The 27,399-nt window shown below is 38.1% G+C and overlaps 2 protein-coding genes across 2 annotated transcripts; both read left to right on the plus strand.

Annotated features, from left to right (window-relative positions):
* The first annotated feature begins 16,434 nt into the window (after positions 1-16,434).
* LOC103324880 (DEAD-box ATP-dependent RNA helicase 27-like) lies at positions 16,435-19,934 on the plus strand. Its single transcript, XM_089051332.1, has 8 exons — positions 16,435-16,661; positions 16,741-16,809; positions 16,950-17,249; positions 17,858-17,896; positions 18,090-18,194; positions 18,380-18,448; positions 18,533-18,658; positions 19,528-19,934. The coding sequence occupies exons 1-8, from the start codon at positions 16,536-16,538 to the stop codon at positions 19,630-19,632; spliced, it is 939 nt and encodes a 312-aa protein (XP_088907458.1). The 5' UTR covers positions 16,435-16,535; the 3' UTR covers positions 19,633-19,934.
* Positions 19,935-23,762: 3,828 nt separating this feature from the next.
* LOC148921483 (F-box/kelch-repeat protein At3g23880-like) lies at positions 23,763-27,050 on the plus strand. Its single transcript, XM_089048921.1, has 2 exons — positions 23,763-23,785; positions 25,844-27,050. Exons 1-2 carry the CDS (start codon positions 23,763-23,765, stop codon positions 27,048-27,050), a joined length of 1,230 nt encoding a protein of 409 aa, XP_088905047.1.
* The last annotated feature ends 349 nt before the right edge of the window (positions 27,051-27,399 follow it).

Consider the following 27,399-nt stretch of genomic DNA (forward strand, 5'->3'; position numbering starts at 1 on the left):
CTGTTATTCAAACAAGATGAATTTAAATTCAAAAACTCAGTAGACTTATCCACTACAGGACCTTGCTTTAGAGCATTTCTACCAGTTAGCCCATTGATATGGCAAGGGCAGAGCCCTAAGGTAGCTACTATTCACGTGAATAGTGGCAGCCTAGCCCGCAAAGTGTGTTTGTGAGTTTAGGCTTGCCATGACAAATACTATTCATGTTTTTGTTTTTTTCACAACTTTGTTTACTTAAACAATTAATTTAGATAATATTTTCGGATAAGATTTTTCGGTTCCTATGTAACACCCCGACTCCAATTATTTCCTATTTTAATTTAATTAAGAGAAAATATTAATTTACTCTTGGGTTAAGGGTAATTTTGGTCAATTTCGTATCCGGGAAGATTTTGGGACCTTGAGTGGTGTGGTTGCGTAGGTGGTACTGAGACGAAACCGTAGACATGCGATGAGGCTTGAATCGAGATTTAACGAAGTTTTGGCGATCAAAACTTGTTCGGTGGCAAAACCGTAAATATTCTGAAGGGTTTAGTAAAAATCAGATTTTTCGTTTTTACCTCACCCTCTCTCTCTCTCTCTCTCTCTCTCTCTCTCTCTCTCTCACGCGTACACACACACTCTCTCTCTCTCTCTCTCTCTTCTCTCCCGATTCTCTCTTCCTCTCTCTTGAATCTCGGTTAAACAAGAGCGCAGGTCCGTTCGACTCACCTCGAAGCCCCAATCACAACCCACGGTTATCCCGACCGGAAAACTCGAAATCCGCCACGATATCGATTGGTTCAAGTCGGTTTTTCACGGCGTTGCGCCGTCGTCTCCGCCGTCCAATCCCGGTGAACCAGGTGAGGTTTCTTCTCCTTTTTACGTGCTCTAGCTGATTTTGGGGTAGGTTTGGATCGATTTTGAAGTTTGGAAGTGAATTTGGAATCTAGGTTTTGGCCGATTTTCAATCTGAAATTCCGGCCACTTGCCGTCCGAATTGGACGTTGCCGTAGTTGAAAAAGTTGCTCCATTCTTCGAGTAGTATCTAGGATTGGAAGGGTGGTTCGTAATTTTGAGATTTTCCGTCGCCGGAAATTTCCCTACACACCCGCGCGCTGCCGACGTGTGTGGCGGCGCGTGGGCAAGGCTGGTGAAGTTGTTTTTCATCTTGATGAGATCCTTAGGATGTCACGAGTGCGTAGGATTTTGCGGATCTCGATTTGGATGTCGTTTGACTATCGAACGGATTTCGCATATTGTGCGTTATCCGGGTTCAATAAGTTCTAACCGTTGGATCGTTTCCAAACTGAAATATGTTGATCTAGGTACTCTTAGAAATCTATAGGAATTCGCGGATTATGAATCGGAGCCCCGGATGTTCCGATTCAATAATTTGAAGTTTAGGAAATCGCGATCACCGTGCGATCGGGAAGCGATTTCCAAACCTGTGACGGACCTTAGGATATTCCTTGGACGCGTACACGCACCTAGAACTTGGGGATTTGAGTATTTCCTTTTGTGAATTTCTATTTTGGAAGTACGTTATATTAATCAAGGAATTGTATCTCGAAATAGGTACTTCGGTTGACCACTCGCAGCAGGCGGGACCCTCTCGGGGCCGGGCAGCTTGGGATTATTTGTGAGTGGACTTTGTTTTAAGCATATGCATGGTTTTATTGATGAAAGTTTTGTGCATATATTTTAAATGGTGATTTTGAGTTAATAAGCATTTGATTGATGGATTTGAATATTCTTATACATCTTGGCTATATATTTTGAGTATAGACATATATATATTTGAGTATGATGAATATGTTGATATGAATTTTGGGATGGCTATCTATATTGTTTATGTATAGAGTATGAGAGGTTGTTGTGGTGAGATTGTGGAAAGATGTGAGTTTGAGGGATGGTTGTGAGATGTATGAGTATGGTAGGTGAGTACCATTCCCTAGTCACTAGGCTTCCCACACACGTCGTTGGCAGTGCCGGTGGGGTGGGAAGGCCATGAGATGCGGGTCTCACACATGTCGCTTGGCGGTGCGGTGTGAGACACTTTCCATACGTGTCGTTGGCGGTGCGGTGGGGTGATGATATCTGCTCGCGCGTAGGACTTGATATGAGATTTGTGACCTACACGTGTCGTTGGCGGTGCGGCGTGTGAGCTATGAAGTTCCGTCACCCGGTTGGACTACTCATCCAGGACGCGGGTTAGTGTTGAAATCCCGCATACCATAACAATCCCGGTTGGATTGTTTCCCCGGTACATTAGTATGGAGAGAAGTATATATTATATTAAAGTCCTAGCTATATATATATATATATATATTTATATATATGAGTATTTATGGGTTGATGAGAGTTGTATATCATTGGGAAATGAGTGGTGGATTTGAGTTGTGGAGACGTTTTGGATTTTGGGATTTTGTGTTTGAGTTTTGGTTTCTGAATTGTGAAACTGCATGCTAGAGCATTATTTTTACATGGTGGGGTTACTATGTTGATTTAAAGTGAAACTTTATTTTTGTCCACTCACGTATTTCTTTGCGCCCCGTGTGAGTTGCTTTGGAAGCGTTCGAGCAGTCATGAGCTCCAAACTTTTCGCCGCTTGTTAGGTCTGTAAATTCTTTCTACTCAACTGTTTGTTGTAAACAAATTCTGTAGATACTCTGTTATCGCCCATATTAGGTTACTACTTGAGGCCGGAGGCCATTTTATGTTGGATTGTTGTATGTTAAAAGCATGCTGGCTGTTGGAATATATCTATGTTGTAAATTATGCAGGTTGAACATTGTTGGGTTTGAGCATTTTACAGAGGAGACTCTGCCAAAATTTTGGTAGGATGTCTTGGATTTTTAGTAAGTGGGCGGCATCGGTGTGATGTCGGCACCAAGACGAGATCCGCCTCGGGTTGAGGAATTCAAGGTCTGTCATCCTACATGTCAATACTATTCATATCAGATAAGATTTTCAGTTTCAAATTTCAGATACATTTCAAAATTCAAATTTCAGATAAATTCAAAATGTCAAATTTCAGATACATTTCGAAATTCAAATTCCAGATAAATTTCAAATTTCATGTGAATTTCAAATTTCAGATAAGATTTTCACCCTCCACGTATGAAGAGTTAGTATTAAAAGTGAAGAGTATTGGTTGGTATTTATAGGAAAAAAAAATCAGTATTTTTTAAAAAATTTCGATTTTTTTCATGTTTTTTGGGGAGAATATTGGCTGCTGTTGGATTCTTTGGAAGAAATGAATTGGAGCGCCTGGATCATCGCCACGTGGAAGAGAGCCGTTGGGTGGGAGTTTCGATTTTTTTCATTTTTTTATTCTCGAAAAATAGCTGCCGTTGGATTTGGAATAAAGTGGATCGGACAATTTGCTTGGAGCGCCACGTGGAATAGACCCGTTGGGAGGTAATCAGGGTGCGTCTAATTTTTTAACACGCCGCGTTAAAAAATTTAACATAGAACGCCGACGTCGCGTGGACGTCCGTGAGCGCCGACGTAAGCCAAACGAGTTTTCCTCCTCGGGCCGAACCTCCCAAGGGCTAGCCAGTTCTTGGGGCCCACACCTTGCTACTGCAGATTTTGTTCTTTGAAACACCATTTTGTGCTTGCCTCGGCCACCTCCCCAAGGCCCCTTGGGAAATGCTCTTAAGAGCCCCCTGCCGAGTGGTCCTAAGAGAACACGAAGCTTGAAAACAAATGTCTTGAACCGAGAGGAATAAACCTTTAGTGTGTTGAAATATAATCTGCTCACTGATTTGTTACATTACTTTGATTTGTTACATTCACTGATTTCTTAGAGCGAAGTAATTTTATATTTTATGTTCTGTCTATTTTAAATGATGTAATGAGAACCATTAGATCATAGTCTAGGTGGATTCTCTAGCTTAGATTTGGTATGACACGTGTAAGCACCTAATAGGGTGACAGTTGTAATTCTGTTAGAAGAGAATCACATTTCTCTCTCGTCCACACTATGTGAGATTGTAAGAATTCAATAGAACGAGTGCCTTCCTCATTTTTTCGTCATTCTCTCTAGCTGAAATCTCCAGAAAATACATCTCTTCCTAATCGAAAAATACATATACAAACTAAGAATTCTAACATGGTATCAGAGCCTAGTTCGATTGCTTGAGCTGGGCGTGAATCTGTGATTGAATCGGAGAAATTGGGTTTTGTTTGAGCTAAACTTGAGCTCATATGAAGATCGCGATTTCTCAAATCCAATATCTAATATGGCAGGATCGAGTACCTCTGAGCTGCGAACTCCAATTTTCAATGGAGAAAATTAAGAGTTCTGGAGTATCGAATGAAAACTATTCTGAAATCTCATGGTTTATGGGATCTGGTTGAGAATGGGTTAAGTGACCTAGATCCAAGAAGGAGAAAGAGGAGGTTGTAGACACCGAGAAGTCTATGATGGTGATGATGAAGGATGCTCGTGCACTTGGACTGATCCAAAGCGCTGTTTCGGATCAGCTATTTCCAAGGATTGTGAATGAGGAAACTTCGAAGGGAGCGTGGGATATTCTGAAGCTGGAATTCAGAGGAGATAAACAAGTACGAAATGTCAAATTGCAAGGGCTACGTAGGGAATTTGAATATACCCGCATGAAGGATAGTGAATCTTTATCTGTATATCTGGTTAGGTTGTTTGATATAGTAAATCATATGAAGAGTTATGGTGAGGAACTATCTAGAGAGAGAATTGTCCAGAAACTATTGTTTAGTTTACCTAAATCTTATGATTCTATCTGCTCTGTAATTGAACACTCTAAGGACCTTGAAACACTTGAGGTGCAAGAGGTTGTTGCTTCACCGAAGAGCTTTGAGCTCAGATTGGATAGACACACTGAGAATTCTACAGAAAAGGCCTTCACTAGTCTGAATGTTCGTAAAAAAACCTTGACCCTAGTCTGAATGTTGGTAGAAAAAACCTTGAAAATGGAATTGCTTCTGCAGATCAAATATCTCAGAAAAATTGGAAATCCAACGATGGAAACAAAATGGCCTGCAAACATTGTGACAGATTTCATTATGGAAAATGTTGGTATGAAGGAAAACCTAAATGCCATGGTTGTGGGAAGCCTGGACATATGATCAGAGATTGCTATGGACACAAGAATGTGCAGAGAGTGAATTATGCAAATCAGGAGGAAGATTGTGGCACTTTGTTTTATGTGTGTAATGCTGCAACTGATGTGAAGGTAAATCACTCTTGGTATATTGACAGTGGTTGTAGTAACCACATGACAGGAGATGAGGGACTTTTGGTCAATATTCAAAGGAATTTGAGCTCTAAGGTGAAGATGGGAACTGGAGAAGTGGTCCCAGTTGCTGGAAAAGGGAGTTTGGTGATAAAAACTAAGTTAGGCAAGAAGCACATTCATGAAGTAATGCTTGTACCTGGCCTTGAAGAAAATCTGCTTAGTGTTGGGCAAATGATGGAACATGGCTATCACCTTGTGTTTGGAGGAAATGAGGTGAGTGTTTATGACAATCAGTCACTAGAAAATCTGATTGTGAAGGTGCAGATGACAAATAACAGATGCTTTCCATTGACAATGATGCCTGCGAGTGAGTTGGTTCTAAAAGCAAGTGTCACCCATTGCTTGCAGACATGGCATAAAAGGCTAGGGCATTTAAATGAAAGAAGTATAAAATTGCTTGAGAATCAAGGGATGGTTCATGGCTTACCTCACTTGGAGCAGAAGTCAGTTGTATGTGATGGTTGTATGCTTGGAAAACAAGCATAGGGATTCTTTCCCTTTGGAATCCACTTGGAGAGCTTCAAACCCTTTGGAATTGGTTCACACAGACATCTGTGGACCAATGAAAACAGAATCATTATCTGAAACAGGTACTTTCTACTGTTTACAGATGATTTTACTAGAATGTCATGGGTGTACTTCATCAGAAATAAGTCAAGTGCATTGGAATGTTTTAGAAAATTCAAAGCTATGACTGAGCTGCAAAGTGGGTATAAGATAAAAGGCTTGAGAAGTGACAGGGGTGGAGAGTTTCTATCTGGAGAATTCAACAAGTTTTGTGAGGAATCTGGTATTCAAAGGCAGCTAACTATGGCATATTCTCCACAGCAAAATGGAGTGGCCGAGAGGAAGAACAGGACAGTAGTGGAAATGGCCAAGTCCATGTTGCATGAGAAAGGTGTTCCCTATGAGTTTTGGGCAGAAGCTGTAAATACAGCAGTCTATTTGCTAAATAGATGTCCTACCAAGGCTCTTAACAAGATAACACCACTTGAAGCTTATACTAGCAGAAAACCAGGAATTGCCCATTTAAAAATATTTGGATCACCTTGTCATGTGCTTATTCCTTCAGCATTGAGGCATAAGTTTGAAGAAAACAGTCACAAGTGTATTTTTGTAGGCTATGGTCTCTGTGAAAAGGGATATAGGCTGTTTGATCCAAGTACTAGGAAGATAATTCTGTCCAGAGATGTGCAATTTGATGAAAATGGCTTATGGAAGTGGGAAAATACAAATGAAGAAGAGATGGTAGTCCCTTTGCCTACTCGAGAATCAAAGCTGTGAACCAAGTCAAAGCTTGGATACATCACTGCAAATGAATGAAGAAGTCACATTACGAGCTGAACCAAGTCAAAGCTTGGATACACAAACTCAAATAGTTGAAGATACCACTCTGCAAGATGAAGGCATAGGTGAAAGTTCTCATTTCTTTGATCACACACCAAAGAAATGGAGAAGTGTAAGTGAAATCATGGCTAAGTGTAATGTGTGTATTGTGGAACCTGAAAATTATAAAGATGCAGCTCAAGATGAGTCATGGAGAAAGGCAATGGAAGCTGAATTGGAAATGATAGAAAAAAATGACACTTGGAAACTTGTCGAGAGACCATTTGCTAAACCCGTGATTGGTGTTAAGTGGGTCTACAAGACTAAACTGAACCTAGATGGTACTGTGCAGAAAAACAAGGCTCGTTTAGTGGCTAAAGGCTACTCACAAAAGCCCGGTATTGATTACAATGAGACTTTTGCCCCTGTGGCAAGGCTAGACACCATTAGGACTTTGATTGCTCTTGCAGCACAAAAGGAATGGAACCTATTTCAACTGGATGTGAAGTCTGCCTTTCTCAATGGCATTCTAAAGGAGGAAGTTTATGTTGAACAACCTCAAGGATATGTACAAGAGAGCAAGGAAACCAAGGTGTACAGGTTGAACAAGGCTCTATATGGACTGAAACAAGCCCCAAGGGCCTGGTATGATGAAATAGATGCCTATTTCAACACTGCAGGTTTTAAGAAGAGCTTAAGTGAAGCTACTCTCTATATCAAAACAAGTGACACCTCAAGTATTATCATTGTCTCACTCTATGTAGATGACATTATATATACTGGAAGCTGTCCTAAAATGCTTGAAGAGTTTAAACAAGATATGATGCAACATTATGAGATGACAGACTTGGGTATGTTGCACCATTTTCTTGGCATGGGAGTGGAACAAACTGATAAGCATATTTTCATTCATCAAAAGAAATATGCCATGAAAATTCTTGAGAAGTTTGGAATGAGATACTGCAAGTCAGTGGCAATTCCATTAGTGGTGAATGAGAAATTGTGTAGAGAAGATGGAAGTGAAGCGCAGATGAAAATGAATTGACAGATTGTAGGGAGTCTGCTTTATCTGACTGCCACAAGACCAGATGTCATGTTTGCATCTAGCTTGCTTGCTAGGTTTATGCACAATCCCTCAAAGAAACACATGGGAACTGCTAAAAGGGTGCTGAGATACATACAAGGCACATTAGATTTTGGAATTGAGTTTGCAAAGGGGAAAACAGCTACTCTAATTGGGTATTGTGACAGTGACTGGGCTGGGAGTGAGGATGATATGAGGAGCACCTCAGGATATGCCTTCACACTAGGCTCAGGCATGTTCTCTTGGGCTTCCATCAAGCAAAACACAGTTGCTTTATCTACAGCCGAAGTGAGTATGTGAGCGAAAGCAACTTCACAAGCTAAGTGGCTCGATTTGTGCTTGAAGATTTTGGTGAAGAACAGGTAGAAGGGACTCCAATTCTATGTGACAACACCTCTGCAATTGCAATGGCAAGGAATCCAGTTCATCACCAAAAGACAAGGCACATCAGCAGGAAATTTCATTTTATAAGGGAAGTCATTCAAGCAAAAGAAATTGAACTGGTGTACTGCAAGACAGAAGATCGATAGCGTACATTTTGACTAAGGCTCGCCTAAGGATCGGTTTGTGAGGTTGAGAAGCTTGCTTGGAGTGAAATCAGCTAAAGGATTAGAAGGAGTGTTGAAATATAATCTGCCTGATTTCTCGAGCCTCGATTTCTCGATTCACTGATTTGTTTGTTTGATTTCTTAGAGCGAAGTAATTTTCTATTTTATGTTCTGTTTATTTTAAATGATGTAATGAGAACCATTAGATCATAGTCTAGGTGGATTCTCTAGCTTAGATTTGGTATGACACGTGTAAGCACCTAATAGGGTGACAGTTGTAATTCTGTTAGAAGAGAATCACATTTCTCTCTACGTCACCACACTATGTAAGCGTGCAGATTGTAAGAATTCAATAGAACAGTGCCTTCCTCATTTTTTCGTCATTCTCTCTAGCTGAAATCTCCAGAAAATACATCTCTTCCTAATCGGAAAATACATATACAAACTAAGAATTCTAACATAGTGAACAAATTAGCGACCTGATCTTGGGAGCAAATATAATTAACATTCAACTCACCACGAACCACTTTCTCCCCAATATAGTGGTAGTCGACTTCTACATGCTTAGTCTGAGAATGAAAAACCGGATTGGAAGCAAGAGCAATAGAGGAAACATTATCACACCATATGGTAGGCGAAGATAAGAAAATACATAGATCTCGGAATAAGGAGCGTAACCAAGATAACTCAGTAGCAGTATAAGCTAATTGCCTGTACTTGACCTCTATACTAGAATATGAAACAATCTTCTGCTTCTTTGAGCTCCAGGAAATTAAGTTAGAACTAAAATAGACACAAAAACCACCAGTAGAATATCTTGTATCATGATCCCCTGTAGTCAACATCAGAATAAGCATTTAATTCAAGCTTGCCAGGTTGATACCGAAGCCCATGATCATATATGGCCTTCAAATAACACATAATGTGTTTCACTGCATGCCAGTGCACTGTTGTAGATGAGCGCATGAACTAGCAGACTTGGTTCACAACATAGGATAAGTCAGGCGAAGTAATAATGGGGTATTGTAAGGCACCCACAACTTGGCGATATTTAGAAGGATCCAAAATAGGCTCACTACAGTGAAGACTTAGTTGCCGACCAGAAATACATGGTGTAGATATAGGTTTCCCCAAGAACCATACAAATTGTGGTATGCTTAACCACATGACTGAATGTCTTTGAATAATCGAGCCACTCATGTTGATGGATACCATTAGCCACCAAACGCGCTTTATAACGCTCAATGGATCCATCGGAGTGTCTTTTAATTTTAAACAACCACTTGTTGGGAAGAACATTCATGTGATGTTGAAAAGGAACCAAAGTACATGCCTCACACCTTTACAAAGCACTGAAATCTGTGGCCATGACAGTCCTCCTTTCTGTGTGTTTGATAGCTTTGCTAAAACATGAAGGCTCAACATCTTTAGGATCAACCTGGAGATGCAAAGCATACCTCGAAGAGAATTTTAAACTCCCTGTTTGAGATCGATTCACCATCCAATGCCGAGCATGTAGGGTAGACAGAGCAGCTTCAGTCGAAGTAGTGGTAGTATCATCATGTATGTCGGTGATGAGCGGTGGAATAGAAGAAGTGGAAGCTTTCAACGGTACGGCAGATGAAGAAGATGCACACACCACAACTAAATCTCGGACTGGAGCACAAGATGTTGAAGTGTCACGACAACTGTCTTGGCTTAAAAAAGATGAAGATGACGACTGTGATTGTGTAAGGTGTGTTATTTGTAGGCTTGGGCTTGGAACAAGATCATTATGTGCTGCAATGGGCTTAGGGTAAACAAGACCAAGTTTAGTAATAGGAAAATTAAAGGAAAGACTAAAATCTGTACATGAGTCAGAGAGGACACCTTGCCTGAGAGATGTAAGTTCAAAACGTGCAAATGGGAAGGTACCTTCATCAAACAACACATGGTGGGACAAAAACACTTTACCTGTTGTTAAATTTAGACATTGATAACCAAGATGATTAAGAGAATAACCCATGAATACACATGAACGAGACCGTGGTTGAAGTTTGTTTTGGTTATACGGATGAAGAAGAGGAAAGCAAGTGCACCCAAAAACCCGAAGAAATTCATAATTTGGATTGCGATTGAACAAAACTTGATATGGATTCTTTTGTTGAAGAACTCTAATAGGTAACCTATTTATCATATACATAGCGGTTTGAAAAGATTCTACCCAATATTTTTGTGGCACGTGAGACTGAGTCATAAGAGCCAAACCTGTTTCAACTATGTGACAGTGTTTTTGTTCGACCAAGCCATGTTGTTTTGGATGTTTTGGACAAGAGAATCTTTGATGAATACCTTGAGATAACAAACATTGAGAAAATGTCTTTTTGGTGTATTCTACACCTTCATCACATTGCAATATTTTTATTTTATGGGATAAAAGATTTTCAACCTAAGTTTTAGATTGAATGAAAATTTGATGGACATCAAATTTATTTTTCATAGGAAAGATCCAAGAATAGCGTGAGAAATCATCAACAAACAACAAATAATATCGAAAACCATTGATTGAATTAACTAGAGGACACCATACATCATAGTGTACAAGTTGTAAAGGAAAATGTGACTGAGATGATGAAAAACTAAATGGAAATTTAGAACTTTTAGCTAACGGACAAGAATGACAAAAGGAAAATTTAGAATAACCACAAACGGGTACAATCTTATTCACAATTAAATATTGTATTGTGGTAGACATAGGATGTCCTAAGCGTGAGTGCTAAGTTTGTGCAGAAACTCTAGATCTAGAACCTGTGGAAGCAGCCAATGCCTGGATTGATGAAGGGGGTCGAAACTGCAATGGATATAGGACATTCTCACATCTCCCTTGGAAAAGTGTCCTCTGGGTTTTAAGGTCCTTGACGAGAAAAAAAAAGGGTAGGATAAATTAGAAAATAGCAATGGTTATCAATAGTGAATGAACAGATAACAAATTAGATGAAGCATTACGACATCGCAAGACATCTTTAAGAGAAAAATTTGTGGATGCCATGACAATTTTAGCATTTCTAGTATGAGTTATTCGTAAATCAGAGCCAGTACCTATACCGCTAACCTATTCATTACCAACATATTCTTGAGCATTATTGAGATTACCAATTTTTGGTGTGATATAGGCATTGGTGTGTCAACGAGCCAAGTATTTGAGCCGAATCGATTTATAATGTTAGGCAGGGTGGCTATTTCGGAGAGATGGTTTGCTGGAATTCAGCCGTCATATGCAGTATTCATTTTGTTAAAGCAATCCGAAGCTTGATGGCCAGTATTGTTGCAAATCTAGCAAATGGATATGGACTAAGAAGACTCCCATGGAGTATTGAAGGATCGTTGATTGGGGAAATTGGACCAGAATTGACCACACCCAGGAGTAGCAGAAAAATTTCTGTTGGATGAAAAACCGCGACCAGGAGAATGCCCTCGATTGCCATGGCTGCATGAAGCAGCAAAGGCAGTGACGCCCATGTTCATATTAGGAACATGCTGTGACTGCTCCCCCATACATCGTTCAACACTCAGTAAAAGAGCCTCCAAGGCTTCATACCTGAATGGACTATTGGGTGGGTAAAATCTTTGGTCGGATATACCCTGAAACTTTAGGGCAAATACATTTTTGGATCACTTTTTTCCGGGGTTAATCTGACCTTCTTTCCAATGCATTTCTTAGGGCTATCGGGTATGCCACGGCGCATTCCAGATTATCCAGAAAAATCAAGCTAATATATATATATTTTTTAAACCCGTTCTTCCGACCTGAAAAGCGCACAGTTTATCCTCCAAAAATGACCTTCTCCAGTCGGGGAACGAGTATCATGGGCTTGTGCGGCACGGGCTGTGACTTCAAATGCAGCCCCGACATTATTCGTGATGATGGAGACCAGATCATCATATATGAGGGGACTTCCTGCAAGAGCCAAATTATTAGAAATCGAATTCATTTTGTCCAAAAAATAAAAAATGGACATATCTCCCTTAATAGTACGCAACAACCCATTTCGCAAGTGTAAAATCCGATTATGTAAGGTGACGCATAAAGACGCTCCAACGATTGCCAAGTTTGGCGAGAAGTGGGGGAAAGAGCGACAGTAGCCAATACTGCCAGGCTCAATGAGTTGTTGATCTAATTGAGAATGGTCTGATCTTGTTGCACCCAATTAGGATACGCAGGTTTCAGTAGAGAAGTACGTATTGCTGGGAGATGCTTGGGTGGACTTGGCACCGAGCCATCAACATGGCAAAAAAGGTCACAACTACGAAGAATGTGAAATATTTGAGCTAACCAAGGTGGATAGTTGGTTCTGTCGAGTTTGATGGTAACAATAGTGGAAACTGCGGGTCGAGCAGCATGGGTGGGTGTGGCATAATTATTGGTTGGAGGTGGTGGTGGGTTTGCATAATTGGTGTTGGTAGAAGCAACACCTGAGTTGTTAGTAGCCCTGAGAAAAGAAAAAAACAAAAATTAATGTGTCGTTAGACTAAAGGCTTTGGATACCATATAAGACTTTGAAATGGCGTGAAAGCTTGCAAAACCAATATGGCTACAACTATGTATTTATAATGATTGTATAATGGTAGGCGATAGAGTTCTATACAACACAAAGCTCCTCATTCAAAAGAACCAGAGGATAAAGAACTGTCATTTAAACAAGATGAATTCAAATTCAAAAACTCAGTAAACTTATCCACGTCAGACCTTGGTATCACACGGTCAACTTCATCATTAGATTTTCTATTAAATTAATGACGTGACAAGTATGACACCCATTTTGATGCTGTGAAAAAAAATAATAAAAAATTCTTTAAAAATATTATAAAATTAAAACATAAATAAATAAATTCATCAATGCAGCAGGCAGAGGAGTAAAAAGATTGGGTTGCTGTTGTTGTTTTGGGATTAGGAGGAGAATGTGGGTTGATGAAGTCGTATGAAGAAGGTGGGAGAGAACCCATGATTTCTGCTCTGCTTCCAGTATCACATGCGATATGCCTTATTTGCAAGATGGAAGACTTGTTGACATGGTCTTCAACCTATTAGGAGTGCCCTCACGAATGAATGTGTAGGACATATATATGAATTCTCGCTCGGGTTAATGGGGGGTCTGCTAGATAAGCATTATCGAATAACACCTTTTGATGAGAGATATGAACAAGAGGCTTCGAGAAAACTAGTGTTTTCTGAATTATATGAAGCCAGTAAGCAAACAACTAATCCGTGGGTATTTGAACCTGCGTATTCGGGAAAAGGCAGAATATTTGATGGAAGAACGGGAGATCTTTTTGAATAACCTGTTATAATAGGAAAGCCTAATATCTTGAAATTAATTCATCAAGTTGATGATAAAATACATGAACGTTCCAGTGGACATTATGCACTTGTTACACAACAACCCCTTAGAGGAAGGGCCAAGCAAGGGGGACAATGGGTAAGAGCAATGGATGTTTGGGCTCACTTTATAATTTCTCCACACTAAGGACTTCTCCAACTCATTTGGTCTTAAATCCAAATTTCCACCCTCTAAAAAGTAACTATTTGGGTTTTGCCCAAACTCAAACCGTTTTTTCCGCTATCCCTTCATACTCAAATTTTAAGTCCGCAACTTTATTAAATTATTTAAGAATAGTTTAAGTCTTTTAATTTTTTTATTTTTTTATGGATAACTTTTATTCATTTAATATTTTTAAACAAATTCATTTAATTTTTTGAACAATTTGACCTTAAAAAATTGAAATTCCATAAATATAAATTTATTTGAGAAATAGGTGGGTATTTATAGAGTTTGGAGTGAGTTTTGGGGTTAGATATGATTTATATTAATTTAAAATATTATTTTAACCGTTGGATTTAAATCTCAACCGTTGAATCTTTTTTTTTCTTTTTTTTTTAACAATTAAAATAGCTTGGATTTAATATGTGTTTGAGCCTAAAACAAGATCCACGCGTGCCAGCCCATCTACACAAAGAAAGGCCCACAAAACAGAAAGAACAGAAGATTGGGCTTTGACCCTGACTAGCCCAACCACATCAGAGACCCATGTCTTTTGCAAAGTGGCAGAATCATAAAAACACCAAGTAAAGACAAATTGACCACCAAGCAGATCGATAAAAATTCTAAAGAAGATTTGGATGGGGCCCAACTTCTAAATTCTCACCATTTGATCTCAAGCCCAGAGCATAAAGCCAGTAGATTTTTTCTATTTTACTACCTGACTTTGAAAAGTCAATAATTTCAACTATCACAGGAGAGTTGATAGGGAATTAATGAAGACAGATCTCAATAAGCAAATATCTCTAGTCTTTTCAGTCAAAAAAGATCAAAATCCCTTTTCTATATTCAGAAAAACTCTGCTCCAGAGCAGTGCCATTTCAAGGGATAAGCGGCTATATTTTCTAAAAAGATAAGTAGGGTGCAGGAGTTGTTCATCCGGAAAAGCAAACCACCATCATGGCAGATTGTGTTCTTTCTCTCTACAAAAAACAACAGGGAACAAAGAAGAGTTGGTTTTTCTTTTAGAAAAAGCAAGGAAAATACCTCCATGAAAACTGATTATTGATGGTTCATCTTTGCCAGAACAGATAGACTCCCATTTTCTTTGACATTTAAAAAATGAAAAATCTTGTTTTTAGAAAATCTGCCGCCCATTATTTAAAAATTAGAAAACCAAATCCAGCATTTCCTGTAAATATGAGAGGATGTGAACAGATCAAAGGACAGCCAAAAAATAAATCAAAAACAAAAACTCAAAATGATCACTTGATCTCAAAAGCCTTCAAAACACTGAAGCAACCAAAAGCTCATTGAGCCACAAGAAAGAAGCCAGCTACAAATCAAAAATCTCCAACTTCAGTTTAGACTTAGAGAAACAAGTCATTCAAAACGAGATTTCTCTCGTTACAAATTTGGTTCAGCATAAGTCAAGTCAAGCAGAGTTCGGGTTTTTACAAATATGAAAACCTCAACAAATTTATGAAGAGCCCTAAGCAAGCGAAAAGGTATCGCATTGCGATTTCACTCAATAATCATCAAGCCCGACCACTTCGCCCCTTCCAAACGAAGAGGTCTCAATTTTGCTTCAAAAGCCTTCCAGGGCTTGAAATAGATTAAATCTTTGCTAAACTCGAACGTTGGTATCGATTTACAAAACTTAACAGTTGAAGTTGTTGATAGTCCAAGCCCAAATTAGAAACATCTATCCAGCAAAATGGAAGTCCAAATTTCTTTTTGTCTTTCTAGAGTTGATTTTTTCCTTTTTGAGTTTGTAAAAGATAGTTCCGCCTAAAAACAGTTCACTTTCTTATCATTTATTCTGGCAAGAAGTACCAATTTTGTACTGTGAAAAATTATGAAGTCCTGACTAGTCTAAGGCAAGAAAAGAACTTACTTGGGAGATATTCCTCACCCAAATTCACAATTGCTTGTTTAGAAATCTGTAACTTAGGGTGCAATTTATCTATTTTTAAGAAGTCTGCTATAATTTATCATTGCTAGTAGTGGCATACTCGCACACTAAAACAAAGTTGACTTGTTGACCAATCAATGGTTTTCAAAGCAATGAGAAACTTTACCATACCATCACAGGAACAAACATAAAACGGGTGAACAATATGGATCGTTGATTTTGGTTACTGTTGAAATTATATATAAAAAAGTGCTGCAACACCAGCAACCCAGGCCCCATTGTTTCCTCCTTGCACATGAGCTACATCATGGCTAAGTGGGCTCCACACAAAAATTCCAATCCAGGCAATAGCTGGACTGGTATTCCACCCAACTTTGGGTTTTCCCAAATTTTAGCCCCTTACTTTTCTTGGATTGAGGAGAGGAATTAGGCTAAAATTTAGTATATTTTAAATTTAGCCTGATGGGTTGGAGGCTCCTTCATGCAGCCCTAACTCAACCTTTGCCGAACACCATGTTAACAAAATGGGTAACATAGTTCACGAAACAAAAGTTCAGGGGGTATGTGGTCATTTTAAAACTCAGAGGGCGAATTGAGAAAAGTTGCAAAGTAGTATTTCAAAAAATTCTGAGCATAAAAGTGTTAATATTAACAAACAACAGTGGCCAAAAGTATATTTTTGCCGAAGTTTAACGACCGAAAAAAAAAAACACCACCTTCGCGTTATTTAACAACCAAACCCTACCTTCGCATTCTCACAGTTTGTATGTGAGTGCTCGTCTCGTTCCAAAAACCCTAAAGAATCGCATACTCACAATTTGTGTGTGAGTGCTCGTCTCGTTCCAGAAACCCTAAAGTGCCAATTCTTTAGAACCAGTTGCTATGACAGACGCAATCCCTTACGCATCTTTCGAGGACGAGACGAAGAAGAAACGCAAGAGAAAGAGAGGGAAGACACCATCGGAATCGACTGGTGCAAAAGAATCTGAGCTTCAAAACCCTAAGGAGGTTTGTTCTTTAAAACCATATCTCATAATAGTCAGTTTCGTGCCTTGTCCTGATAATTCTTTTCCCGTTAAACCTGCAGGTTATAGATCTTGCTAGCGTGTCATTGAAAGAAACTATCTTTATTGATGTGGATGATGGGAGAACTAAGGTAGGAGTCCAGCTGGTTTTATGTGTTCCTCCTTTTACATTTGTTTTATGTTCATATCTATCATTTACTCTGTATTCGTATCTAAATACATATGATTTTGCCGTCATCTTTAGAATCTGACAAGATTGTGTGCACTATAGGCCATCAATGCAGGGCTGCAACATGGCTATTGTATTGTGCCTAGTGAAAAGAGATTCATTCTCCTGTATTCTTTTCTGATGAAGAATCAGTCGAAGAAAGTGGTGGTCTTCTACTCTTCTTGTAAGTCAGTCAAATTCCACTCTGACCTTCTTAGATGTGTTAATGTGCATTGCTTTGATATCCATGGAGAGCAAAAGCAGCAGCAGAGGACAACTACTTTCCTTGACTTCTGCACAGCAGAGAAAGGAATCTTACTTTGTACTGATGTTGCTGCTCGTGGGTTGGATATTCCTGCTGTGGTATATATATTTGCCTTTTCCTTTTGCAATTTGCCTACAATTTTGAAATTTATTGTTCTCAATATTTTGTCTATAATTCAATATTTTATCGAGAGCAATAAGTATCCCAATGCGTTCGACGACAATGACAACAGTTGTTTAATAACAAAAAATTGGCAGCATTCTTGAGCTAACATCCCATTTCTGGGCATCTTGCCCCTACTCCCCTCAGAAGAAACAAACATATTCACTACCGCCAAGTCTATGGCAAGAGTATAGAGAATTGGATTGCTGACATTTATTTATCCGATTTTGTATATTTCCCTGCACTTATGAAATTTATGGTTCTCATAAGTTTTTTTTGTTCGAAGTCTGTTAAAAAAAAAAAATCCAATTTGTATGTTTTACTACCCTTTTGTAAGAAATCTGTTATTTTGAAGGCATAGTATCATTGAATTGAAAACGAAAGGGTTTTTTCAATTTTATTTTATCCATTAATAACTATCCTGACGTTAGTTTATCCTGTTTGAACATCATGTTATGCCAATACGTTTCTTTGCCACATTAGCAGTATCACAATAAGCAAACTCTCGTGGTAAATCTAATGCTTGTTTTTTCTTTGCTTGTAGGACGTGATTGTGCAGTTTGATCCTCCAGATGATCCCAAGGTGTCTAATTTTCCTTCTTTACTAACATATTTCAATTAATTTTCGTATCAACTTAATTCTTCTTTAACCATTTTGAATACAGTGTCTCATGGGCGTTGGGTTTTCCAGCCAATGATGAATATATCCATTCCTGAGTTCCGTTTCTTTTTCCCATTCTTAAACGCTTTCACAACAATGGCATATCTGCTTGCAGGAATATATCCACAGGGTCGGTCGAACAGCTCGAGGGGAAGGTGGAAAAGGAAAGGCATTTATTTTCCTCATTCCCGAAGAGATGCAATTTATTCACTATTTGACGGTAGGATATAGTCAAGAAGAAGAAAAAAACAGAAACAACCAAACCCCACATGCGCACACACACAACAAGTGTTAGGCTTTCTAGAAGGGTGTCTGTATTTAAAGCAAGTGTCAATCGCTTTTGTTTAGGTTGCTACGTGCGGTGCATGTTCTCCATTTCAATTCTTTATTATATTCTGTTTTCAGGCAAAAAAAATCCCCGTTGCAGAACAACAAATTAGGAAGAATAGGCTGAAAAATGTGCAGTCTAAACTGGTAATTTCCTGTTTGTTGTTCAATTGTTGCCTATGACTACACTAACTGGTTCCAAGAACCTTATGTATTGCCGTGCTGATGCAGGAGAAGATGGTTGAGGGCAACTACTATCTGCACCAATCAGCAAGAGAGGCATATAAATCTTATCTATTAGCATATAATTCACACTCTATGAAGGACATCTTTAACGTTCACAGTCTCGATTTACGGGTACCCAACTTTTCCTTGATATTGCAAAGGATATTATTTATATTTTAATCTTTGCTGTTGTGGTAAAAATATGAAAATTTAAGTGTAGCATCGTTATGTATGCCAAAATCATGGTTATGTAGTTTCCTTCCTAGTTTCACTGTGAGATGACGATTCTCTGACTTGTCTAGAAAAATATGATATATTTTGGTAGGGAACATAGCAAAAGATATTTGTAATAATTTGGATTGTGGCCGATCCTGATATCTAAATGTTTGGCATTTTAATGAAGGCGTAAGCCTTATGTGTAACATCCCACATCGATCAACGAAGAGGGTTGCCTTATATATATATATATATATACCTGCCTCTATCTAACACGAGGCTTTTTGAGAGTTCACTGGCTTCGGAGTCATGAAAACTCCAAAATTAAGCGAGTTGGGGCTAGAGCAATCTCAGGATAAGTGACCCATTGGGAAGTTGCTCGTGAGTTCCCAAAAACAAAACTATGAGGGCAGAGAGGGGGGCCCAAAACAGACAATATCGTGCTACGGCGGAACCGATCCCGGAATGTGGCATGATGACTGAATGTGTTTCTGAATTGTATCTTCATCTATGAGAAGCGATGTAGGAATTATATGAGAAACATAACAACATTTTCTCTTCTAATTGGTGCGAAAAAGAAAAGGGAGAACATCATCACGGAATGTGTTTTAGGATCACCGGATGCAATGACTTAGAAAAATACTTGATACTTGTGTTTCAGTGTATAGCATCTCTCAGTTTGATAATTTATATATTTCTTCCCGCATTTAATTTCTCTCAAGTCCTTGGGTTTTATTAAATTTCTCTCAATTAATTGCAAAATGTTGTTGGACTTGGACCTACAGGCGGTCGCAGCTTCATTTTGCTTTTGTAGTCCCCACAAGGTGAATTTGAACTTAAGCAGCAGTGCATCAAAGTTCCGGAAGAAGATGCGCATGGGAGGAAGTTGAAACGGATTCAGCGAGAGCAATCCTTATGGAATGCAATAAGTTGGAGAGAACACTAACCGCTGAATTCTTGTAGCTGAATCAAGAGATTGAGATTGTAAAACCAAAGCAATTTTTATTGATGGCTAAGGCTTAAATGCATATCATGCATGCCAGTTATCAATCAACTTTCTCAAAACTGCTTCAAATTTAGTGATTTGAAAATTAATTTGTGATTTTTAGATTCATGTGTATTCATTCTAATTCTCATTTTATGTTCTCTTCTTTTTATATTGGAGAAAGGGCCACCAATTTGCCAATGTGAATAAAACTATATCCTACTAAAGGAAGAACCAAAAGAGGCAGTCGAATTGAGTTGACTCTTGTTTTTTAATTTTATTTTTTTATATATAAATATTTGGGCACTGCTTCCCTCCTTTCCGGTAAGGAAACATTCCTACTTCTTGCAAATCACAATTTGACACATGTGCAAAAACAATGCATTAAAAACATAAAAAGAAAAATCTCTATGTACACATGTCAAATTGTGATTGGCATGAAAGTAGGAGCTCCTACTTCCAGGCAAATACTATGTCATAGAATTATTATTTTAATACTACTATGTCATAGAAGTACATTGTTAATATTGTGTCATAGAACTATCTTGTTAATACTCTTTCATAAAAGTACAATGTTAAATACAAATGAGATCCATAACTTAAATAGTAACAAAAATGAGATCGATTATCAAAGCTTAAAATACATTCCTCAAATAAACTAAAATCAGAAGAGAAACACATAATTGAAGCAAAAGATCAAAAATTCCAAGTCCAAACCAAACAACGACAACAACGACGATGCGGCGAAATCCCCATCTTCCTCCACAACTGAAGATGACGAGTCGCTGTCGTTGTGCAGTACTCTGGAACAACCGGCGAGGTCCTCGGCTGTCTTTTCCTTCGAGACGACTTGTCGAGATGGAGATGGAGATCGAGGTTCCTTTGATATCACTGTTAAATTCCACCATAATCTCAATACCTTCGTCCACAAATCTACAAGCAAAATCAAAAAGATGAAGAAGACAGTATAGGAGAACGAACTTGGAGAGATCAAGATCGAGATTGAGATCGAGGTAATCCGATTTGGTGAGCTGAGGCTTCGTCCCTTGAAAAAGTGTCAAAGCCATCAATGGAGCGGAGAGGAGATATAGACATCCGCACAATCCAAAAAATCCAAAGAGAAATATGATTTCAGAACAAGAAATGGAGAACAAAAACTGAAAAATTGGGGTTGAAGATGAAGATGAAGATGAAAGACTAGAATTCCAATTTTATGTTAAAAGGGCAATAAATGTATTTCATCTTATTAATTAAATTAAAAAATATACAGCTGTCAATTTTTGAGTTTTTTTGAGTGTGTTTATAGTTTTTAAATGGTATAGTATTTCTTTATAAGATTATGTCTAAGATTGGGTATATAACTAAATTTGTATTTATTTTATGGGGGTGGACTGAGTTAGTTTTAACTAGTGCTAACTCCAAACAAGTCAAGGGCTTGGTCAACTGGGGCCATGTTTCTATTGAATTTTGGAGTTCCTTGAACGTATAGGAGAGAGATGCAGATTTTGGGTAAGTTGTATCAAGTCCCTTGTCCTAGTCGGTTACACAATATTCCTTTCTTCTTTTTCTCTTTTTTTTCACTCCATGGGGATCGTCACATCCAGTATAAATAGCCCCTCTTATTTGTCTCTCGTGCTCTGTAACTTGTAAAACAGACAAAAGGTGATCAGTCTATTTTTTTTCTTTCTTTTTTTCTGGCGTGCCCTTGCAATTCCTTTTAAAAGAAAGAAACTAAAAAGTTCCCGCCTTTCTTTTTTCTTTGTCAAGGAGAGGATGAAGAAGCAAGTAAAGAGTTTCGAGAATGCTGGTATCCTCCGTTACACAGCAACAACCGTCAGACATGTATTCCTCATCCGGACTCCACCTCATAGCAACGTGAAAGTTGAAGTACTGATCCCATGCACCATTGACAAGAGAATTAGGGAGTGGATAAAATCTGCTGCTCAATGGAGAGGATTTATGTGGACTTACCGTGGCAAGGGCAAGTTGAGAATCGTCATCCGTAACCAGTGTGGGTCGAGAATCCTCATCCGTAACCGGCGTCGTACGTACTGTGTCACACGGTGGGGAAGGATGCTTGCTAACGTTCTTGGCCACTATCAAATGGCTCAAGTGGCCAAGAACAAGGATGATTTCGAACTGATGCACCAAAGGTGTCAATTCGTGTGCAATCGTCGTGGTTGGAAAACCGAAATTGACGAGTGGTTGGCCGAGGTTGAATCGCACAAGTATCTCACTGCTCATAAAATCATTGTGCGGTCATTCCACGACCTGCACATGTATCCGGACGGGTATGGACTGGAACAACCACCAAAAATCTTTTTGGTGCCTGAGGATGTTACTGATGTTGAGTACGGTCGAATTGCAAACGTCGTTTCTGACATTCTAAAATGTGGGTTGCTCCGTTTATTAGGTATGTATTTATCTCAACTTTTTACGCTCCATATGACTTAATGGTGCCTAGTGTAGGTAGTGTATGATGATTTCCGGATCCACACATTGATATTCTTTTACGGGAGCATTTTGTCTGGGCTGTTAATTGCTTGCGAGAATTTAACGTTCATTAAGAGCTTGTTTGGCTATTAAGTTTCCACGTGTACTTCTTTATATTTATAGTAAATTTGGCTTACACCCTTCAAATTCAATTTGCCGTATCTAAAACCCTTCACTTTTTGTTCCTATAAATAATACCCAATTTGTATAAGTAAAAACCCATGACTAGGATCCAACTCAGCAAGTTACCTAATTAAGCATAAAATCTGATTTATTGTACTTTTTAGATTCCAAAAATACCCCCAACTAAGCCATTATTGCATTTTGTTATTAATGTATGAATCAATATGGAAACAGTTTTTAATTGGATTGTATATAATGACATATGTTGAATTTGGAAAGATCTCCAAATGGTTGTAATGGATGTATGAATTAATTTTGAAACATTTTTTAAAAAATTTAACAATAAATTCAAATTTAGGTAATCGGTTTGTTTAATAAAATGTTTATGTTATTTTCTTTTTATGAATTATACATGACTAATAATCCACTTTACAATTGTTTATGAATAAAACTGTACATACTAATTATGTTGAAAAAATAATGTACCTATTCCTTGTTTGTTTTATGAAAAACATAATTTACCTAGTATGAAAAGTGTACATAATTATCTATTCCAAATAATGTACCTATACATATTTACAGGTATATTGTAAAATAATTTACCTGTGGGTAAATAATGTACCTATATTTTATATAAATTATTGTGTACCTATTTATAATTATGAAAAATATACAATTACAAAGTAACTGACTTTGTTTTTTTTTTTTTTGGTAATATACCTATATTTTATATGTATATATTTATATTATATTTTTCATAGGTACATTATTGGATATGTAATTTACAGTTTTTTTGTTTTTGTTTGCAATTTTAGGGGGCGAGATGTGAGAGGGAATGACAACTAAAAGAAATGGGTGATTGATATGCTATTAATAGGGAGTATATTAATTACAATTATGGCAGTTAATGAAATGCTTGAAATAAATTATAAATAAAATATGAAGTTTAGTGGCAATGATGTAAAAACATAGAAATACTAAGACCTCTTATATCCTACTGGTCATTTAAATTTGAAATTGGGTTTTACACATAGATTTATAGAGTGATGGGTATATGTCTAGGAAATAGAAAATGTAGGGATCTATATTGGACAAGCCCTTATATTTATTAAGGGCTCGTTTAAGAGTGATTCTTGACAGGCTAGAATTACTCCCAATCGAGCCTTAAGAGGCTGCCAAAAGCATTGCATAGTGCTTGTAGAACCGTGACTTGTTGGTATGACTTTAAATAGTGGAGTTAGGAACTATTGCTGCTACGGTAGTGAGTTTGTGTATTCATGTTATAGAATATATTAAACGCGGTCTTCTTGCTTCTGTAGTAGAATTTTCGAATAGTATTCATTAACTAACATAGCGGTTTCTTTTGTTTTCATTTGCTCCCTTATATGTTGCAGAATTGTAGTGCAGCAATGTCTTTGCATGGAAATGCCTGAAATGACCGAGTTGAGGAGATTTCTGAAGTGAAGTGTTTGAGATGCTTGAAGTTCTGGTGTTTTTGAGAAGATTACTGTAGCTTTTCATGTAGTGTGACTTTTTAATATGTAGTTTTTCCTGTAGTATGTGACTTTTTCCTACTTTTAACTTCATAATTGATATCTGACTGCGATTCTTCCTTCTTGCGGGCTCTCTTGCAAATTTCAAACCAACTTATTTTCTTTATTTTCCTTCGTAATTTTGTCCTATATCAGACCCCTTCACTTGTAAAAGAGCTGGAGTTCTCCAATAAAAAAAAAAAAAAAAAAAGAGATTATGAAATCAGAATTAGAATGAATATACATGAATGCAAAAATCACAAATTAATTTTCAAAGTACGTAATTTTCACTAAGTTCGAAGCAGCTTTGAGAATGTTGATTGATAACTGGGCATGCAGCGAAAAAAGAGGCTGGCGGACTATTAAAGAACTATATGGTTCTTGCTCTTCTACACTGGTGGTGACTGATCACCGAAGGAGAAGTGTTCGCATTCCCTGTTGAAAAGGTTCTCCAAGAACAAGTGGTAACAAATCATTAAAATTATCCCCCGGGAGAAACCGAAAACAATGAAACATTTAAAAACTCAAAGTAAACTTAAATCCTTTTACGTAAAAGGGAAAGAGCGAAAGATGATTTATATAGATTGAAAACTTGTAAATTTGGCAACTTGGTTAAGTCCATGTTTACATCTGCTCTAGCCAACTTGGCTAAGACTATCTCTGCTAAATTTGATATATATATATATATATATATATTTTTTTTTTTTGGGTAGCTTTATTTGAATCCAGCTGTCTTTTTAAGTATACCCAACGTGCATGAAGGACACTCCTTCCTGTAAATTAAACTTTTGTAACAATAGAACCAATTATTATTTTTAAAATAGAAATACCCTAATGATTTAACCTTTCCCCATAAGATCCTTTTCTATCATTTGTGTCATGACGAATATGATCAGTCTCAAGCTTTTAACAGCAATGATAATGAACATAAAACTAACTAGAAAACACTAAATAAACCCTTTCTGATGGTTTTAGGACTCAAGTAAATGCCACTTACAATTAATGGAACAAAAAAGCATCTTAAAATCATTAAGGTTGTTAAAAAACAAAGTACAGATGACCAGGTTTACAATAACCCTTATGCCATTAAGCGAAACTTCCTTCATATCATCTCGCCATTTTATTATTGTTCTAGTAGAACCTTTTCAAGAAATTAGAACCCAATTCTTCCACGACCCCCCACGAATCAGGAGCAAAAATAAGGCTATAATAAAATACTTTTGCGCGCTCCTCCTTCGGTGCAGAAAACCAATAAGCCAAGTTAATCAGCACATAATTCAACAAATTAGATTGGTTACTTAATTTAGACGAATTGAGTTGACTCTTACTTTTCTTTAATAATATTTTAGTTGATGGGGATGGATTGAGTTAACTAGTGCCGACTCCAAACAAGTCAAGGGCAACTGGGGCCCATGTTTCTATCGAATTGGAGTTCCCCTTTTTTTTTTGTTCTTGTTTTTTTTTTTTTTTTTGGTTGAATCGAATTGGAGTTCCTTGAACGTGTAGGAGAGAGATGCAGATTTTGGGTAAGTTGTATCAAGTCCCTTGTCCAAGTCGGTTACACAACATTCCCCTTTTTCTTTCCTTCACTCCATGGGAATTGTATCCAGTATAAATAGCCCCTCTTATTTGGCTCTCGTCCTCTGTAACTTGTAAGATTTTGAGACAGCAAAACTCTAACCAGAATAAAGAGTGCATTCAAAGGCAACTATTCTCTTACCTTGCTTTGGGCTTCTCTTTTTTTATTTTTTGTTTGGTTTCTTTCTGTTTCTGTGTCTGGCGGTTGGTTCCTTCTTCTCTATTCGTGCGTGTCTGCTCCTTTTTATTTTTTGTTTTCTCCTTGTGTCCCTTTTTTTCTCACAAGCCCCTTCTTTTATAGGAGAACCCTATCAAGATGGAGAAACTAGATCAAGTGGCCAAGACAAGGAATGCTTTCCCTGCAGTAGCTCGATTACTCTCTTTAGATAGGGACGTCCTGCGAGATATACTAAGTAGGCTGCCTGTTAAATCTTTGATCAGATGCACCTCCGTGTGCAAGACATGGATACCAATAATCAAAAGCCAAGACCTCATCCGTAACCACCTCATCCGAGCACTCAACTCTGATGACCTCCTTCTACTCCACACTGTTTCTGGTGAGGAATGCAAGACTGTCCTCCACAAAACACTAGTAAAAGAACTGACAGAAGAGGTTTACTCTGTGCGTTATGATGCCGAAGATTTAGGCCTCTACTGCCCGATAGAATTTCCAATTTCCCACAAGAAAAAACTCCACAATTCTTTTCTGCGTGTGGTTGGCGTTTGTGATGGGCTGGTATGCCTTGCAGATGATATCTTCCGTTATGGTAGCACCTTCATCATATGGAACCCATGCATTAGAAAGTCAGTGACCCTTCCCACCCCTGGTGTTACCTTTAGGAAGAATGGCGGATATGATGCTACTATTGGGTTTGGTTTTGATGCTACAACCAATGACTACAAGGTTGTGAGACTCATTGTGGATCAAGTTGGGAGTCCTACCATAGCTGAGGTTTATTCACTAGCCAATGGCTCATGGACCAGTCCTCGTCCTGTTACTCCTGAATGTGAAATAGATGGAGCCGCATTTCAGGCTTTTGTTAATGGTGCTCTTCACTGGCCTGCCATCCCTCGGAAGACAGTTGATGATCTTTGCTATTTTATATTGGCATTTGACTTGGGCAGTGAGTTATTTCGTGAGATGCCAATGCCAGAGAGTTTCCAATGGCATACTTCATTGGGATTGCAATTGTCTGTTTCAGGAGACAGAAAATCAATTGCCCTGTTCGTGATGGATCACAGGTGTGCAAACTATGAAAACTATTTTCTTGATATATGGGTGATGAAAGACTATGGCATATATGAGTCTTGGACCAGATTGATTCGTCTCGGTCCACAAGGTCCAGAGAGACGTTTGCCCAGGGCATTAGGATTTAGGAAGAGTGGGGAAGTATTGTTGTCCCTCTGTGGAGAAAGGAATCATGTTGATGGCAGAAGCCCGAACGAGTTAGGTTCACTGGACCCTGCGAGCAGAGAATATATAAGTACTGAAATTACGGGATATGACTATTGCGTTGTTGACTCTTACACAGAGAGTCTCCTCCTACTGGACAAAGTTTCTAACAAAGAGAAAGAACAGGTAATGTTATTGCACTGAGGCAAGGACATTACTTGTCAATTTCTTACGATATTTTTACGCTCATTAAGTGCCCGTTTGTTTATTAAGTTTCCGTGGGTATTTCTTTATATTCATTAAAAAACTGCAAAGAGCATTGCATGTCGAACTGCTGTGGGGTGCTTGTAGAATTGTGACTTGTATAATATCCACTTTATATGATTTTAAATGGTGGACTTAGGAACTATTGGTGCTACTGTCGTGAGTTTGTGTATTCCTGTTATGGAATACATTAAACACGGTCTGTCTTGCTGCTGTAATAGAATTGTCAAATAGTTCTCATGCATTGAATGTCTTTTTCGAATGCCTTTCATCTGCAAACTAGCTAACG

This window comes from Prunus mume, linkage group LG1 (genome assembly GCF_029339155.1).
Source record: "Prunus mume cultivar Tortuosa linkage group LG1, ASM2933915v1, whole genome shotgun sequence".
In the NCBI taxonomy this organism is placed as follows: Eukaryota; Viridiplantae; Streptophyta; class Magnoliopsida; order Rosales; family Rosaceae; genus Prunus; species Prunus mume.

Bases quoted from the DNA above. Each gene is read 5' to 3' on its own strand.
- LOC148921483 (XM_089048921.1), top strand. From the start codon at position 23,763: ATGGAAATGCCTGAAATGACCGA. The intron at 23,786-25,843 runs GTTGAGGAGATT...CTCTTTAGATAG, and splicing joins GAAATGCCTGAAATGACCGA to GGACGTCCTGCGAGATATAC.
- LOC103324880 (XM_089051332.1), top strand. From the start codon at position 16,536: ATGACAGACGCAATCCCTTACGCATCTTTCGAGGACGAGACGAAGAAG. The intron at 16,662-16,740 runs GTTTGTTCTTTA...TTAAACCTGCAG, and splicing joins AGCTTCAAAACCCTAAGGAG to GTTATAGATCTTGCTAGCGT. The intron at 18,449-18,532 runs GTAATTTCCTGT...GTGCTGATGCAG, and splicing joins AAAATGTGCAGTCTAAACTG to GAGAAGATGGTTGAGGGCAA.